The sequence below is a fragment of the Myxocyprinus asiaticus genome, chromosome 31, assembly GCF_019703515.2.
Source record: "Myxocyprinus asiaticus isolate MX2 ecotype Aquarium Trade chromosome 31, UBuf_Myxa_2, whole genome shotgun sequence".
NCBI lineage: Eukaryota > Metazoa > Chordata > Actinopteri > Cypriniformes > Catostomidae > Myxocyprinus > Myxocyprinus asiaticus.
The window spans coordinates 10,273,729-10,293,777 of NC_059374.1; the positions used below are offsets into that span (position 1 = coordinate 10,273,729).

The window sequence follows — 20,049 nt, forward strand, 5'->3', positions numbered from 1 at the left end:
ACACACACACACACACACAGGAATGAATAGGTGAGACTATATCAAAGAGCATTTTTTGTAGAATTTGTCAAATAAAATGCCACAATGCAGAACACACAGAGAAATGAAGGGGTGAGACCATAACACATTCACAATGGAGAATGCACACACACACACACAGAAATTAAATGGTGAGACAATAATACTTAGCACAAACCAAACATGCTCACGCACATGCACGCACACCACCACACACACACAGACACACACACACAGATCAAAGGCCAAGTTTGAGACAGTTGACCTTTTCCACTGTGAGTTTAGTTTACGCTTATGTTCATTCCTGTTCATATCTATATATTGCTGTTGGTTTTATTAATTTACTCCATTGAGTTATTGAATTAGGATGTTTGAAATGAATGATAGGTAACAAAAATCTTAGTTTAAGTCTTTTCTTTGTAACACCATGGTCAGTAATCATAATGTGGCATTATTGCAAAAACTGACACTTCAAAACACCTCGAACCAAAAAAATGCTAAACTTTGACAAAAATAATGATTTTTAAACATAATGTAAATAATAAATATCCAAATGATTTACTTGTGATAATATCTAAAAACAAAAACCCAGTTTACTACAACCAGGCAATGAGGTGACCTCTGTAGCCATCTACTGGTTATAGTTGTAATTTCATGTCATTTTAATTTGTAACGTTTTTGTTTTTTGTTTTTTTCAGCAGCTGGCAGCAATCTGCCCCTAATGCATAACACATTTTTGATATTTTCTCCATGAATGAAACTGAGAAATACAGATATTCACTGAAGTGAATGTAACATAAAATGTTCTTATTTTATATGAAAATTAATGGTGTAGTTTAGTAATTTAGAGGTAAATAAGGTAAAAAAAAAATAAATAAATACCATAACCACACCACAACCACAACCCCAAACAAGTCAAACTTGACCCCAAACACTATGAGAATGCACCTGTAACAAACAGAGTATAAGGGTTAAGAATAATAGGCCTAGGGGGCCTGGGTAGCTCAGTGAGTAAAGACACTGACTACCACCCCTGGAGTCATGAGTTTGAATCCAAGGCATGCTGAGTGACTCCAGCCAGGTCTCAGGGTAGAGTCACATGGGGTTACCTCCTCGTGGTCACTATAATGTGGTTCTCACTCTCAGTGGGGCACGTAATGAGTTGTGCCTGGATGCCACAGAAAATAGCATGAGGCCTCCACACACGCTATGTCTCCACGGTAACTCGCTCAACAAGCCACATGATAAGATGCACAGATTGACAGTCTCAGACCTGGAGGCAACTGAGATTAGACCTCCGCTACCCGGATTGAGGCGAGTCACTACGCCACCATGAGGACTTAGAGCGCATTGGGAATTGGGCATTCCAAATTGGGGCGAAAAGGGGAGAGAGAGAAAAAAAAAAAAGAATAATAGGCCTACATGAATCTCCTCAAATGGCTCAAAGATTTGATTCAAAGTCAGTGCAACCAATGAAATCATCTGTTGTGCCTAGAGTGTATCTTAACTGGCGACAGGCTTCTAAACTAGAGTTTGGTGATGTACTGGGGAAAAAACAGTAGTAAAGCTGTCTGATACATGCTCAAGAAAAATGTTTATCACACATTACTCTGAAACGTCACGTAATAGTTCTACATCTGTGCTGAGTTAGGACCAGCTTTTCCATAACCAAAACAACCACATTTATTAATAGTGACCTAATAGCAGATCTCAGATCAGAGTTGTCTGAGGTCACCTTCAGTGGAAAAGCCTGTTTATCAACACTCTCTCACAGGCCACTTTTTCTTCTCTCAACCCCTGATTATACCCTCAATCCCAAGTGCTAATGTTTCTGTTATCAGGAGCAGAGATTACAGACTTAAAAGCAAATTATAAGTCTCAAAGAACTGAGAAACAAACTCTCTGATAAAATACGTTTTTTTTTTTTTTTTTTTTTTTTTTTTGTGCTTGGTGAGTGTTATCACACAGCAGCATTCACATGGATGTTTGCACCTTATAGAGATTGACATAAGTGTCACTGAAGTATTTTTTCCCCCTCACAGACAGGACACAAAACCATTACAGATGGAGTATTACCAATGAAACACAATCTAAGAATTGGCTAAAAAAGAATTGGTTTCAATTTTGTGGACATTTCTGTTTGATAGGCGCATAAACAACTTGCTTTTATTAATGTCACAGTTGTCTTTATTGATCATTAAATATGGACATTCTACTTTGAATCTTTTAAATGAGGCTTTGTCTTGTGGTCTTGGAATGGGTCTCAAAACTTAGTCTTGGTCTTCGCTTATGGTTTCAAACAAGACCGCAAGGTATAACCAGTCTATTTCAGTGCTGTAACAAAGTTTAATGTTTAAATGGTAAATGGTGACATGATAAATGGAATATGACTGCTGAAGTAAATTCAGCATTTTCTCTACTAGTTCATCAAATAAGAACAGAATGTTTCTTGGACTGACAAGTTTTTGTCTGGATCTGGGCTTCGAGGGGTCTAGTTTTCGCCTGGGTCTTGCTATTTCTATTGACTTCACCTGTATTTAATTACAGATTATAGCCACAAGAGGGAAGCATTGGAACATGTTTCTCTCACTATAATTTTCTAAACCGGTGATGGTACAGTAATTTATACACAACCATTGAATCTAATCAGGACCCACTTTATATTAGGTGGCCTTAACTACTATGTACTTATTATGTACATACATGTTGTTGAATTTTGATTCCATTTAAAGTACTTGCATTTAATTACATTTGTAGTTACACTGTTAACATTACCCCTAAACCAACCCTTACCCCAAAACATTACTCTAACCCCTTGTCCTACCCTTACTCCTCATACCCATACCTCAGCAAATGTGGGAATTTTGCAGAACAACATGTAGTTACACAGTAAATACGTAGTCTTGTATGTATTTAATGTTAGTACATAGTAGTTAAGGCCACCTAATATAAAGTGTGACCGAACTTCCTTGCTTCTAAAGTATAATGATATTTATTTTAAAGGTGTGATTATTAAATAATTTTACACTAAATCCATCTAAGCCACACAGATTGTACTTAATTAAAAACAGCCATTTAATATTTAGTATAATAATAAATTACCAGCCAAACCTTTGAATACACTCAATTATCCTTTATTAATATTTTCCACATTTTAGAATAATAGTAAGGTCATCAAAACTATGCAATATCAAATGGAAGTACTGGAATTATGTAGTGACCAAAAACATTCAAACAAATCAAATCTATATTTTATTTAGCTTTTTCAAAATAGCTACCCTTTGTCTAGATTACAGCTCGGCATCCTCACACTATGCGGTCCAACTCATACATTTAAAAAGATAATAAATAAATAATAATAATTACTATAATTAATCATAAAAATAATAATTATTACAAACATTTAAAAACATCAGTGTGACTCATGTTATATTAAAAGATAGTTACTTTTATTATTATTATTTATATTAATTATTAAAAACCTTAATTTTTTTTAAGAAATTCATATGAAGGCACAAATATCTGTCTACAAAACTAATTTCAAGCATTTAAGAATAGATAAAAGGTTATTATGTGCTGTTATGAATTATTCATTTGTCTTTAGTTAGCTTGAAGTCAATAAGACAACTGCAGCTTTATTAATTTGTTCCAAAACTTTATCTTATGAAAACTAAATTCAACATGAAATTGAGCAAATTGAGATCTAGCATTCCATCAATGCTCTTATTTAGTTTTTTGTTATACACGATTTCTTTTTGCCTAGCCATTCAACACATAAAAAGAAAACCTATTCCACACAGGAAAGCTTTGTTTAAAATCACTTTTATTTCAAGATTTTTAAACTCATACAGACCGTAAGGCATCTGCACAAAGAACAGTTTCTGCAGAGGTTTAAAAAAATCACTTCCCTCAAAATTTGATATAGATGTTTTTTTGGTGTTTTCCCCCCTTTTTAATATGTTGTATTTCTCAATAATCTTAAATTACAGCTATTATATAACTTCATACTCTTGATTTCTTACAGCAGTCAGACATAGTGAGAATGATGACAGAAAAAGAGTGTTTAAAATCCATTAAGTATGTACATAGAGGCTTCACGTCACACACACACACACACACACACACACACACACACACACACACACGTGGCAGGCTAAACAGTACAATGGGAGGGAGCAGACCACATTTGACATGATGAGTTGATGCATCTATTTACAGGTCCCTAAACTTACTACACGATGTCACGAAGTTCGCTCTTAAGGGGAGGCGTCAGAGAACGAATGTGCATTTTTTCCTTTTGGTTTTTATTTCCAGTAAGTGTGTATGGGGTTTCATGATAATCTGCTGGGTAGTGGGTGAGATCAATGAATTATAATGAAAAAAAAATTAATAACTAAAACCTTAATTAACCATCACACACACTATTCTGACCCCATCCATAATACAGGGCAAATTAATGTTAGCATGCATCAAACATCTAGGTAATCCAGGACGAGTTTCTGTTTTGACGTATCACGTTTGATTCATAAAGGCCCTGATCAAACTTATAGGACACCACATAGGGTACGAGTTTTATGCGACTGGGTACAGAGCGGTGAGAGATAAACGTTACTGGAACAGGCGGGGCTTGAGTAAGAGGAACTGACATCATGCGTCTCTATGAATGATCCAGGCTACTTGGACACATGCACCCGGAAGGTAACACGGCCCAAGAACTTGTCACGATCATCGTTGTTAAGCAGGTCTGTGCCCTCCACCTTGCACTCGATGGCCAGCTCAGAATTATAGTCCTCCTCGGCTAGCAGCAGCTTAATGGCTACAACTGGCTGGACGTAATTTTGCTACAGAAAGAGAAGAAAAACAAACAAAACAGAAATGGTAAAAATTAGATCAGTAATGCCAATAACTGATAATTATTTTCTTGCTATCGCTCAATATGATGACCGAAAATCAAAAATCTAAATTGCTACTGTTAAGCCCTGATATTATCTGCTTCCAATATCAGCCAGATAAATAAATATTTGATTAAATAACAAACTACTACATATACAGTACCTACTTGCATCCCTATAATTAAAGATACTTACTATTGTTAATATAAGAATGCATTTTTAAAGTACCCATGACCAATACCAATAATAGTCACCTAATAAGTCTAATACCAATAATTAAAAGAAACTACTTATGGTCTATACCAATAATGGTCACCAATATATCGCACAGCCCTAAAATTAAAGATAATTGTTGCTAAAGATACTTGTTCAATTTTTTAACCAAACTATCCATGGCTGATACAGATAACGATCAAAATGCTTACTGAATTTTCAAACTACCTATGACCAATACTGATAATGGTCTCGATATATTGTTTATCCCTGTAATTAAAGATACATACGTAAACTTGTATTTTTAAAACACACTTCCTATGGCCGATACTGGTCACAGATATGACAAAGATCTCGTTTTGCCTGCTTTTAAACTAAAATTTGAGCTGTCAAAATTAATGCGTTAATACAAGCGTTAAAGTTTAACGCGTTAATTTTTCTTAAATTGCGATTAACGAATTTACTGTTAATACAGCATAAATCAGCATAAACACTGGTTGGAAGGGCGGGACCTCTGTGATGTGTATGTTTGACAGGAGTCATTACACTGATGCACACACCACAAACACACAGCAGTGAGTCAGTGATTAAGTGATGGGGCAAGTAGTTCTTAATGCTATTTGTTGTACAAAACAAGCCTAGATGGAACTTGTGACAGAAATCATATATTTTTAAGTAAAGCACATTTTAATTACCACAGAAGCATGTCAAGTCTTAACTATCACAAAAACGCAAAATGAGACGTTTTTGTCTGCAAGCGCTTTTCATGTGGAGTTCAAAGCGGCGCTTGATGCTGGCGCCCTAACGCAAATCGTAAACGCGGCTTCATGATTGCGGATACAAAGTTAATAGCCACAGTCTGCTGGCTGATTAATATTGTGGAGGATCAGAGTTTGAGATTTAATGCCCATTGCAATGAATATGCAACTTATGTGGGGACTAGCTCTATCAATTAGTCAAACTCCCACTTAGACTTTGGGAAATGTTTAATGTTACTTAAAGGTGCACTCAGTAATTTTTTCCTCATTTAAAAAGTTTTACTTCTAAAGAAATTGTAATTTTGAAACATATGTATAATATAATGAGAACCCACATGAGATGAATACACCAGTCATATCAGTAACCTTATAAAAGCTGTTTTATTCCACGTGGAGAGGGTCTCCTCATGGGGGCCACCATTTTAGAATCACATGACCAGCTGATTACAACTCGCTTAATCTCAGTAACTGCCCTGCTATTGGACACTTTCACTCAGGGATAAAATTAATCCTGGCTGACTGTGAATTGCAAATTTCTACAATGGCATCAACAACTGAAAATGACTGCGTTTGAATAATGCTGGATACAAGAAGCTAGGTGTCAGTGTATGTCTGAGAAAAGATACTGAGAAAAAAAAAAAAAAAAAAAAATACTGAGTGCACCTTTAATTGGTGCTATATTAGTGCATTTCTATCATTATACTGTGTACTGTTTGGAAAATGTTAATAAAGCATTGTATTGTTACATATTGGTTTTTTTTTTTCCCTAAGGAGGAAATAAATGCAATTTGACAGGAAAATCATTATATTTAGGAGAAAATTTTCAGCACTTTCCAGATCTGTGATTAATTGCAATTACAAATTGTATCGAATGACAGTACTAACAAAAATAAGTTTAATACTTTTGAAACCTGTAATAGAAAAAAATAACCTAAAATAGCCTAACCAGAAAAATATAGATAATTGAAATAATAATAAAAAAGGCTATTATCGATAAAGGTCACAAATATATTGTGCTTCTCTATAATTAAAGATACTTGCATAATGATACTTGTTGCATTCTTAAAGGAATGTTCAATACAAGTTAAACGCAATCGACAGCATTTGTGGCATTACATTGATTACCATAAAAAAATCATTTCGACTCGTCCCTCCTTTTCTTTAAATAAAAGCAAGAGTCAAGGTTACACTATGGCACTTAGAATGGAAGTGAATGGGACCAATTTTTGGAGTGTTTAAAGGCAGAAATGTGAAGCATATCATTTTAAAAAAGCAATTACATTAATTTTGCTGTTAAAACTCATGTATTATTTGAGCTGTAAAGTTTTTTAAAATCGTGATTGAGAATACATAATGCTACAGTACTTGTTACATTTTTAAAGCAATCTACTTATGGCCAATACCAATAATTGTCCCCAATTTATCATGCACCCCTATAATTTAAGAAACTTCCATAATGATATATGTTCCATTTTATTAAATGTAGAGCTATATTGTACTCACATGTGCTTTCTTGCCATAATAGGGGAAGTAGCTCTTGTCAAGCCTGCCCTCACTTGGGAAATACTGCATCTGCAGTGGATTTTCTCTCTGTATCAGGAGAGACAATGAAAACAGGTGAGATCACGCTCATGCACTTTATGGACAATGTGTGTCATGTGACTCATGTTCAGTTGCCACTGACAACAGACTGCCCTCACATCACTCAAACTGATGACACAAAGAAAAATAAGAATCCCTTTCCAACACACAAAAACATCAAAACATTTAATACATCATGTTATAGACCCAAATCCATTAAAAAAAAAAAAAAAAAAAAAAAAAGCAGAACAGCAGATGTTCGCAAACTAAATTAGGTCCTCCACAGGTGCTATTTTGTATCATGTATATGAATGCATAAATTCTCATGGTCTATCGCAATCATATATCCAGTAATATATAGTATATATAGAGTATATATATATAGTAACAGACGCATAAAACCACAGATTCCGGAACAGCTGCAAGGTTCTTCAGATCCTAATGTGCATTCAATAATGGGTTCATCTTTCATTAAGTGAACCGAAATGAAATAATTTGCTCCAAGCTTTCGAAATGGCTGTGTATCTAGGGATAGATCACAGTGATGCATGCTTGCAAACTGTGTAGTCCAATGAAAAGGAAGAATGCTAAAAGAAAGTATTTTAATCAGTCATTTTAAAACACTAAGAGCCTGAAGCCATGATTCATGATATAACAATCAAATTCAAATAAAGAATGTAATTATTAATTAAGCATCAGCACAGAAGCTCGAAAAAATGTGCAGTGTTTCATTAGCCACTTTCACACATACATGCTTGTAGGTAAATGTAATGGTATTTTTCCAATTTAGTGGTTATGTATGAACAAGAATGCACAGAAGTTGCATATTGATGCTATATGTGAGTTGTAAAGATGAAGCATTAACGGTTCAAACATCCAAAAGGTTAGGATGCCGTGACGGGTAACAGACTCTGAAAAAAGATATTTAAGAGTGTAAGCTGTAAGCATATCACAAGTGTCTGAAGGAGATGTTACTCCACAATATTTAAGTTGATGTGCAAATCAAAAATATATTTATATCTTCAATCTAAATCTTGATTTAGCTATCAAACATAAACATCATTGCACAAATTTGAGTTTTTTTATGAAACACAAGCAGAACAAATTTGTGTAAAACCATTCTTATATTGTGACATTCAATTTAAATGTGAAATTTTACATAAGACTGTTTTCATGAGCAATTTACAAAGAAATTTCTGTTTTATGTTAAATTCAGTGCAACAATTTTCATAATGGTACAGACTGCTGTACCTGGTGTGAATAAAATATGTACTTTTACTGAAAAACAAGTGACAATTTAATCGGTTTCATGTGTGAAAACTGCCATCGAAGCATTGCAACATCACCATTAGTGGAGGTTTGTTTAGTAGGAAATGGCAAGATTAAAACAGCAAAAACCATCAGCATAATTTAAGAGCAAAAGCGTTAAAGTTCAGAGGACCGCAGATGGGTGAGCGGTCTCATGAGTTTTGAGATGTCATAAGGAAAAAAATGGCAAAATAAGGGCAGTAAAGAAGTGCTACTGGGACAAGTGATAAACAGAGTAGGTCTGATAGGAACACCTCACATCTGCAGTGTAGAGCTACTTGAAGGAAGCAAACAAAGTGTTTGAAATGGGTTCAACATTGCACAATTCGTCCCTCGTATCAGTTTGATTTTTGTACACACGTTAAAGGAATTCTTGTCTTTTTGACCTCACAAACTCAGTGTTATGCAAGGATGAATGCTACAACATCAATACAATAAATTGGCCTACCTTAACCACCATTTATTTGAACCACAAACAAAACATTTCCCCTATGTACGTGTGACAGATTACCATTAGCGTCTCAGGAGATCAGATCACAAATGGACAGCACTATGTTACATACAGGTGTAAAGGTTTTGTGATCCATTGTGAATTTTAACTGAATTGTACTGTACAGGCAATGCTTTATTTTTATCGAACTTGTACAATGGTGCACTTGATATACAACCTGGCAAGTCTGGCGAAACTCCACCTTTGACATTGGCTCCACCTCACTTCCCGGTTGGCCTTGTTTGGCCCAAGGGTAATCGTTGGGCCAAAGGACATTGGCCCAGAGAAAGCCCAGAGGAGGCACGATGAAGCCCTGGAAATGACAGTGGGAATGCGACTGGCCCTGGCACGCACTAGCAAGCCCTCATTTGACCCGATAGTGGAAACGCAGCTAATGAGCCAAAAGAAGCGTTAAATATTTTGCAGGATAGGCCTGGATTTAAATGAACCTGATAGCATGGGTTACTTGAAGAAAAACATATACGTGCCTAAGACTTAACTTTCCACTCGCATTTAAGGCTTGCATTAATACCAGATGTAAATTCATACCAGGTGACTGACCTCTTGTGATCGGATCACCCAAAACACAAGTTAACATCCAGTGTTACATTATGTCTAGAATGAGGGTAGTTTAAAGCACCAGTGATGAAGCAGAACAGGAGAGAGGCAGCAGAGAGATGGAAAAGGCCTGGGGCAAGAACCCTGGGGGAACAATGGGGGAGCTGGGGCCCGATGTCTTACCCACCATTGAAACTGCTGGCCCTATAGGCAGCGTGAAGAAAGACCAGATACAAACAAGATGTTTGAAAAAGCAAATTGGAAGCACATTAATTCTAAATCACACCAGCACACCCGAATACATAAATGTATACACTGAAGCTATGGTATACAGTGTGTGAGGTAGGCATTACCTTGGCTGCACAGTTTATATGTGGGTCTCCTCGTGGCCTCAGCCCAATAACCTGCAAAGAATAAGGAATGTATGCATTGAACAAACATCCTTATATAATGATGTGAATTCCACAGAGGCACAAAAACTAATCGATCTCTAGGTGAACTGCTTCACTTAGCAATCCACTGAATGTCTGCAGAAATCTATAAACTAGAATGAACTCAAACTTAAAGAAAAAAGTTGGTGCATTTTTTACATGCTAAAATACTTCCTCCTTTCTTAGATTGTTTTGCAGTGAAAACTATAAGACTATTCAATAGGTTGAATTTCTGAAGAGTGCAAACACATTGCCGATTGTTTGAATGGCCCAACATGTCAACTTCTGGCTCAACTAATGGTGTGAGTTTGGGGCAGGCACTCTTCGTTTGGCTACTCGTTTAGAGGGCGATGGTAGGAGTTTTGGGGAAATCTGTTTTGAAACAATATTCACAACTCCATTTAATGCAGAAATTACACTTCAGGACAAAGTTTGTCAATTCTTTTAAGAACTATCAGTTCTTTGATACTTTTTACCGATATATACAGTATAAGTAGAAAGTGAACAGGAAATTTTAGGAGTAAAAGAGGGGAGGAATGGGATCAGGACAGGTTGCTAGCCTGGATACTGCCCGGAGCCCCTGTCTTTGTTAACCACCAGTCTCCAACAAGAGGTGCCTTTCACTGAGTGGAGTAAAAACATGAAACTCACTCGATTCATCTTGACCAGGATGCATGGTTGGCCCTCGGAATATCCGAAAGTACTATCTGCCAGTCCAGAGCATTGTCGTAGCAGACTTCTCTTGAACTGGCACACTTTCTTCTCCTCAACATCGTCCTGCTCAAAGTACATGCCCTCAGGACAGAGCTCATTGGCCTCCTGCATAGAGTCATTGTACTCTGGAGTAACAAAAGAAAGAATGTAGAAGAGTCACAGGTCTTGAGCTGGAAACATTCAGCAGTAATATGAAGTTGTTAATAGAGGTTGTGAGATGTTTTCCTTGTCCTCTGTGTGGTGAGTTTGAAAGTTTACATCTGTCTTACAAGAACATGAATATACCCAATATGGAAGCCTAAAGACCCCATTAAATGGTTAGATGAGTGTTGAAATATTTACTATTGAAACATGAAATTGGGGACAGAATTTTTTAAATAGCCAAAAGCTTTAGTTTAAGACACCACCATACCATTTACCTGCTACTTGCTATTGCTACAGTAGATGGTATTAGAGGTAGGGACCTTCTCATTCTAGAGAGCATTTTATTTGACAAAAAATGTCTAAATTCCTCTTAGTACTTGGCGATGATGCCATCGATATTTGTGGTCCATTTTCCCAGAAGACTGTAAAGACCATCAACACTATTAAACATGAACTAAAAGGCACAAAACTTTGATTTCGTGGGGTATTTTCATACTCCAATCAATTCCCACCTCATTGTATATCCTGTTTTACTCTGAAATATGTTACATTGCATAAGTAAAATGGGGCATAAACACATTTTATGTTTATTTTAAATGTCATCCATGACTGCTGTAGTTGACCATTTGTGAGCCATTCAAGAAAGGCTTTAACTTCTATCTTTAGAGAGAGGTTTTAAGGTGGGGTGGTGATAATGTAGCTGATAACAATTTGCACTGCTAGCAACCAGGCAATTTCAAGAGCAGTTCACTACCAGCAGTGAGACTGAGAGGATTCATCTCAAAACACCTTATCCAAAGATTACACAAAGGGAAGGTTTTTATAAATTAATGTTTTGCAAGTGGCTTAAATTGTAATTTTCTTTTAAATTAATGTTTAAATGTACTTAAAGGCAAACAGCTTAGCATTTCTGCCACATTTATAGAGCTTTCGGAAAGCCCTCCTCTTGAAGCCTTGCAAAATATCTGTCTACACCACCACCTTCTACTGATTTCTTAAGTGCAGCTGTTACTTGCTAATATTGCCCAATATGTGACCTTGATGAGCAATATTTGTAAAATCTTTATTTATGTGAAAAATCTGCCAGATTAAGAATATCCTCCAAATAAAAATTCTCGATTGAATCTTGATCTTGTGGTCTTGAGACCTGTGATCAATTGTCTGGTTGCTGTCTGGATCTCAAAGCTCAGGTTTATGGATCTGGATCCTATGGTCTCAGACAAGGTCATAGTCATTTTCCAGTTTTATTGCCTCAAACAGTGGTCAGAAAGGTATCCGTCACCAATACAGTGAATTCCATTACTCTGTTTTTCAAAGTAATTTCTAGTTCATTAAAATAAACATCCTCATTACTGGGCCAACCAGTCTTGGGTCTGGTTACCTTGCTGAAAAGCCCAGCATTGCTGGACACCAGCTTATGCTATGTTTTGGGTGCTGGTCCCCCAGCATAGAATGCTGGTATTCTGGTGACCCCACCTGGCTTTTAACCAGCTTCATCACAAAGACCATGCTGGTCAACCAGCTTCACCAGCTAGGTGTTGCTGGTGAAAAGCATGGCTATGGTGGTTCACCAGTTAGACCAGCACCAAACCACAACTAACCAGTATAAACCAGCCTAGACCAGCATGGGAATTGCATGCTGTTTAAGCTTTTAAGCTTAAGTCTTTTCAGCATGTATTGGATCAACAGATCATGGGTATGGTTATTGGACCAACAGATCTGGGTCTGGTTTTGGGCCTCAAAAGTTATCCTCTTGGTCTTTATCTTAGGTGGTCTGTATTAGTATGGGCCTTAGGGGGTTTGGTATTGGTCTGGGACTAGGTCTTAGGGTGACTAGTCTAGGTGTGGTTCAAGGTGTGATATTGCTCTGGGTCTTAGGGGTATTGGTATTGGTTTGGGTCTTAGGGGGTGTAGTATTTGTATGGGTCTTAAGGGGTTTGATATTAGCCTGGGTATTCAGGGGTCTGGTATTGTTTGGGTTTTGGGTCTTAAGGCTCGGGCATCCTTCGTTCTTCCGCGTTCCGGGTCATCTCGCACACAGTCAAGTGCTCAGCCTTTCAAAGCCTACAATTTTTACTGTGAGAGATTCAAAAGTGTTCGACGCATGTGCACTACGACTGCTTTGTGATACTCTTTAGTACAATCAACGGCAGGTGCATGCACTAATGATGCACACAGACAAGGACTGACAGTGTGCCGAGAAAATCTGGGACACACGCTTACTGTTCGTGGTCTGATCAGCAACGCGGTCAACCCAAGTATACTTTGGCCTTAAGGGTGTCTAATCTTAGTCTGGTATTTAGGTTTCTAGTATTTCTAGTAAGGGTCTTGGGGTTCTAGACTTGGTATGGGTGTTTAGTGGTCTGATATTGGTCTGGGTCTTAGGGGCTCTGGTAATGAACTGTGCAACTGAGCAGACTGAAGATCAATAGACCTCAGATAATCCTGTTTAAAAAGGCATTTTTTTTCCTTGGAGTTAACAGAAGAAGATCAGGTGGTATTACAGTATCATCAGTTTGTACTTTTGTAGGGCAAATATTTAGACAGGAAAAGAGTGGTACTCACTCTGTAGAAAGGACTCCAGGTGCTGCACATAGCTGTTGTATTGCTGGGGAATGGAGCGGTTAAATGCAATTTCCATGGACTTGGGCCTGATCACCAGCCCTGAGGATGCAACACCCATGCAGTTACACGTGATACACATCAAATGCAGATTCTGTCCATCTGTTAGCACATGTACATCAAGACATCCATACGATGTGTGCATTTTAATTTAGAGAATTTGCTAAACTGCAGTATTTCGCCACAACATTTGTGATGTTAGAACAATGATCCATGATGTTTATCATTAAGAGCAGTGATTCTGAACTGGTTTTGTTTCAGGACCCAGATTTAACATTGCACATCAAGTGGAGACCTAACATGGCAACAAAATGTTTTATAGTACAGTTTAATTTGACCCATTGTCTTTGATGTCAACAACAGAAGATATGGTGTTTTCTCTTCCCTTTTAAACATGTATAAGCCTAATTATCTTGCTATAGTAACTAAATATGATTATACAGCTATTTGCATTTAGTTTTGTTTTTCTGTGCTCTCAGAACAGACATGTGACCTATCACTGATTTACAGTGAATGTGAATATGCTCTTTTTAACATGTTTATCGGATGTTTGTACACAAATATGATGCTTAAAATCCAATGAGATGCTTTCAAAATGGTGCACTCTATTGAAGACTTCTCAGCTAAACATATGTGCTTTCTGGTCATGTTTCATTTAATTAGAAAAGCTTCTTCAGTTCGAAATGATTAATGTGCACCAACATTTCAGCTCATAAACACCTGCCTTAAAAAAACATGCTTGGAACATTCAATGCACTGATTATTGGAGACGCTTAAACCGCAACTTGACTGAAATGATGTCCAACTGTTCTGTACTGAGAACATTATGTTACTAAAAGATCTAGGGAAAGGGGGGTTGATCTGGGAGAGGAAAAGAGAATATCAGTGGGAGGAATAAATTGATACTTGGGGAAGGATGGACGATAGCTAGAAAGAAATCTCAAATTCCCACCTTCAACAGCACTAAAGGATGGAACTGGAGCGATCTCATTGCAACCACTATTCACAAGTGTGTGGGCGGTTAATGGACGATGTGTAACACTGTTGCAATCAGAACACACAACAGCAGTCATAGCAGAGGTAAATGGTAAAAATAGTGCAGAATAAATGGCACCTTTAATGCAAATACGGTCTTTTCCATTACCATCATAACATTGAAGTTATTCATGCACATATGCTAATTTTCTGGATGTCTGTACGAGTGTCAGTTTGTCTATCTGGGAAATCATCTGTACTCAAGACACTGACATTTGCTTTTATTTGTGGGTGTTGCCACTTACAAAAACATTCCATAGTATTTTAATGCTTTATTTATTTATTTATTTATTTTTTAATGGACCATGGTAACTTCATGGTTCTTTAAAAAACCTTGGAGTACAAATGTAAAAATATGTCAGTTATTCAGTACCATGGTATTACAGTCTAAAACCTTTACTGTACCATTGTACTGACACAGTACTTTGTTGTAAGGACCATGTGCGTTTGTGTATACAATGAGGGGTAGCACTTTAGTTTACAGTACTGTTCTACATTTACGTACTATATAATTACAACAACTATAGTAATTACTAGGTACTAACCCTAAACCTAACCCATATTAAGTGCATGTAGTTACCTATTATTACTTTCTTGGGTAGGTACACTGCAAGTATACTGAAAGTACACGTACTGTAAAATAAAGTGCAACCCAATAGGGTCCAAAAGTCTGTGACCACTTGTAAAAAGGTTTCCATTTTGCATATATTGAATTAACTTTATTAGAAAATATATTATTAGCATATCAATTTTAGTGAAAATGAATTAAAATAAATAAATAAATAAAAATTCAAAATACCTTAATATTTCTTATGTACCCTTTTTGCTTGACAGCAAACAAACAAGTTGGAATGGACTCTACAAGTTTGTGCAAAACCTGATGATCCATTTTATCCCAGCATGTTTTGAGAATGTTCCAAAGAGCATCTTGTGTGTTTCGATGGAAGCAAGGACATCTGATCAGATAACAAGTTCAATGTCTCAAGTGTCTATAAAGTAACTTAATCCATCCAATAAAAGTATTCCTGAACCCATACATTTCCAAATTCTTAAAAAGATAATCCCATTCTACCATATCAAACACCTTTTCGGAGTCAAGTGAGAAGGCAGCGACTGGAGTCTGATCATTCGCCACTGACCACATGATATTGATGAAACGCCTAATGTTATCAGAAGAGCTATGGCCCCGAATAAACCCCACCTGATCTATAAGAGATGTCATAACTTCACTTACTCAGTTAGCCAAAATGTTTGACAATATTTTAACGTCTAACTGGATCAGGGAAATTGGACGGCAACATTTACACTCACTTTGATCCTTGTCCTTTTTAAGAATCAGACTGATCCGGGCTCGTGTTATGGTTGGCAGAAGCTTTCCATTGCTTAATGATTCGGTATAAACGTCTAGCAAAAGTGGAGCCAGATCTGTAGCATAAGATCTAAAAAATTCAGCGGCAAAGCCATCTGGCCCCAGAGCCTTGCCTATAGGCAAGGCCTGAATTACTTCGCCAAGCTCCTCCAAGGTTATCTCAGAATCAAGAGAATTTATTTGTTCTGTCGTCAGTTTAGGAAGTTCCAATGGTTCCACAAAGTTTCTAATATCTTCATCAGTAGACGAAGACGTGGAACTATAGAGATAAAGATAGAATTCTTTAAAAGCATTATTAATATCAATGGCCAAGGTAAATATTTCACCACCAGCAGATTTCACTGAGGGAATGGTAGAAAAAGACTCTCTGTTTAATATATCTAGCCAGAAGCTTCCCTGCTTTGTCCCCGACTCAAAGTATGACTGTCTTGCCCTGAATAGCCAAAACTCCACCTTCCGTGACAAAATAGTATTATATCAATCTGGTCAATTCGCTGAGGCCATTAGACGACATTCGCGCTTCAGCTCTGCCTCTGCATTTTAATATTCCCTTCCATTTCCACTAGTTCTTGTGCTTTGTTTTTTTTCTTTTTTTTTTTTATGAATGAGGCATACTGTATGATCCGGCCCCTAAAAACCGCCTTAAGTTCCTCCCAAGGCACGCCCACAGAGGATACTGAGGACCAGTTGGTCTCCATATAGACATTGATTTCAGCCTTTAGCATTTATTGGAATTCAGGATTTTGCAAGAGGGATACATTAAAGCACCAACTATATGATTTCTTTTTCTCTGTATGTGGCAACACCTCTAAACTCACCAGGGTGTGATCTGTGACTAAAATGTTTCCAATTGAGCAATCAACATATAAAATAATCTATTTTAGATTAAATCTTATGGACTGAAGAAAAAAAGAAATACAGTCCCTACCAGATGGGTTCAAAAGTCTCCAAATATCTGTAAGACCAAAATTTTTACACATCCTGTGAAGCGTCACTGTTGCTCTAGGGGGCTTGCACACTTTTGTTTCACTATGATCAAGAACTGAGTCAATCAAAAGATTAAAGTCTCCTCCCAATATTATATCATGAGGGGTGCCAGCAGCTTGCAACATCCCTTCAAGATCTATAAGAAAGCCCTGATCATCAACGTTAGGTGCATAAATATTCGCAAAAATAAGACTTTGTCCCTGAATTTCAGCTAAAGCAATAACGACTCTTCCTAATTTATCTTTACTCTGTTTGAGACATTTGAATTGTAGATATTTACTTATCAGTGTAATGACTCCCCTGCTCTAACTCGAGCCAGCACTATAAAAAAAAAACGCCCACCCCATCTCTTTCCAAATTTTTCAGCTTCCTGCGGGGAAAGGTGCATTTCTTGAAGAAACACTATATCATATTTCTTGCGCATAAGACAAATAACCTTCCTTCTTTTTATGGGGTGCCCCAACCCATTCAAATTCCACGTGGAGAGAAACAATCCACTCATATTAACATTTTACATTTTGACATGTAAAACAAAATAGCTTGTGTGTCAAAACCAGGATTATAAAGACCACATTCCAACTTTAGTGCAACAGTCAAACCCCAAACATACCCTAGAACCAAACAAACAGAAAAAAGAAAAACGTGTGCATTAACCCCACGCATGACAGCGCCAACTGGTGTTCATCCCTCCAAACTCAAACAGTCCATGTATGCCTACAAGAACCCCCGCGACAACTTTGCCATCGGATTGCTCAAGCCCCTTCTATACAACTTTTGTGAGACAGAATTACACAGCAAAAGATAACCTATAAAACAAACTCCAGCCAATTGGCAGAATAAACACAAAGAGCGTGTAGCTTCATCCATAAAACTGTCCTAAAGGTGTATTATTCTACAAAATAAACTCCAGCAGCTAGGTGGAACCAGCACAAAAAGAGCGTGCAGAATCTTCAAACAGTCAAGCAAATGTTCAGCGAGCCGGTCCATTCAGCTGCAACGTGAGTACCACAAAGTGACTTGCTCCATTGACTTTATGAAGAACATCCCTTGCTGTGGGCATGTGAAAGTTTTACGGCCATCCTTAGCATCTATCTCAATTTGGCTGGGAATATCAGTGCAAAAGCGATCTTCTGTTGATGTAAATGTTTCTTGCATTCCTTGAATTGATCACGTTTCTCTCGTTGAGTTTGCAAAGTCTGGAAACAAGAAAATGCTGTGGTTCTTCCAAGAAAGCCTTCCTTTACTCCTCGCCTCGCGTAACACAAGATCTTTATCAGATGATCTCAGAAATTTGGCCAGAATTGATTGGGGCCTGTCTCCCTCAGTGGATCGCCGAGCCAGAACCCTGTGAGCTCGCTCGATTTCCAGCTTATGGCCTGCTATTTCGAGCAGACTCGGAAAGAGCCCATTCAGGAATACCACCATATCCCATCCCTCCTCTCCTAGACACGCTCCAAATCCACCTTGGTTGCTAGCGGATAAGCATATAAATCCCTATCCGATGACTCCAGATAATCGATCCGTTTCTCAACATCCCCCACTCTTGTGACCACATCAGTAAATTTTGCCTCCATGGCAGTGATCAATCAATGTATCACAGCAAGATCCTCCAAGTCAGCAACGACCTTCGTCAGCATTGCCGACATGTTCAACATCTCCCGTCACATTTCCCCAACTAAATGGACTCCCGGGCTCGGGGCCTACTCGGGAGCGTCAGTTTGAGCACGTAAGTGTCTTTTAATGTCTCCAGAGCCCGAGGATTTTGAATTCTTTGACATATTGTCCTCCTAGAACAGTTATGGAACAGAGTGTATCGAATCTCACCGGTTTATGTCATAAACGGTATTAAAACTAGCAAAGGTCGCAGAGCTCGCCGTTCACGTGACCTATTCTGTATCATTTAATTTCTTTGATAATTTCTTTCTTTGTTAAATGGTTCAAAATCCAGATGCTTTGTTTATTTCCTGGTTGTTTTTTGTTTTAGTTTTTTTTTTAAATTAGATGTTGGTCTCAGACTTTTAGACCCATGAGAAAAATGTTGAAAATTTGCTAGTGAGAATTTTTTTTGTCAAATACTGTGGTAGATTTGCAGAAATACGCATTGCAAAATGTTCCAGAGCAAAGGCTTGTTGTGATAAAAGATGTTCTGCCTAAACAGATTGAAATGAAAGTGTGTTGTATGTCCAAGTAGACTTATGTTTTAGGCTGGAATTGGCCAAAGGAGTCTGGCATTTTACTTTACATCTTCCAATTATAAACTTGAATTAAAAAAGTCACATTTACATTCACACTAATAAATACTTCACAGCATCATACTAATAAAAATCTTGAAAGTTCATGAGAAATTATTTAAAGGTGCACTAACTTCTATGTTCGTAATAGTGCACTGCCACACAAATCATCGACTGGTCATGTTATGGTGCCCACCACAGATCCATCACTTTAGGTTGTCTTTAGTCTTCAGTGCATAAAAATTTTACATCATGATTTGTGACAAAGTGTTGGAGTCTGGGATTGTTACCTGGATTGGCCACTCGGTCCCTGTATCTGGGGGTGTGATCATCCAGCGTCTGTAGCATCACCCACATGGTGAGAGTGAACATTCCAGCCAGGAAACCATAGAACACCAGATAGAAGAGGAAAATAAGAGCTGCAGAGAGAGAGTGACAAAAAAAAAAAAAAAAAAAGACATCCAGGCTGAATGGACAAAATTGCTTAACGAGCACAGATTTCTTTCCTGTGTTGACATTTTTCCTATTGAAACAGGAAGCTGAACGGGATACATCGACGGGCTCGTCCCTTTTTGTAAATAGCCAACAAGCTTTAATTGGTCACATCCATAAACCATAATTTGCTACTTGCTATTGCTAGTTGGTTCAGTGTTTCCCCTATATGCATTCAGGAGCGGCACTGCACCACTGCTGAATTA

The 20,049-nt window shown here is 37.5% G+C and overlaps 1 protein-coding gene across 1 annotated transcript in view; it reads right to left on the reverse strand.

Annotated features, from left to right (window-relative positions):
- Window positions 1–3,824: 3,824 nt before the first annotated feature.
- LOC127422014 (sodium/potassium-transporting ATPase subunit beta-3-like) overlaps window positions 3,825–20,049 on the reverse strand; it is a 42,432-nt gene continuing 26,207 nt past the window's right edge. The window contains exons 2-7 of the mRNA XM_051665320.1: window positions 19,642–19,770; window positions 13,673–13,771; window positions 10,901–11,088; window positions 10,172–10,222; window positions 7,385–7,471; window positions 3,825–4,859 (exon numbers count right to left, since the gene is read on the reverse strand). Coding sequence (XP_051521280.1) covers window positions 4,692–4,859; window positions 7,385–7,471; window positions 10,172–10,222; window positions 10,901–11,088; window positions 13,673–13,771; window positions 19,642–19,770 — 722 coding nt within the window. The 3' untranslated portion in view covers window positions 3,825–4,691. The remainder of the gene's footprint in view (window positions 4,860–7,384; window positions 7,472–10,171; window positions 10,223–10,900; window positions 11,089–13,672; window positions 13,772–19,641; window positions 19,771–20,049) is intronic.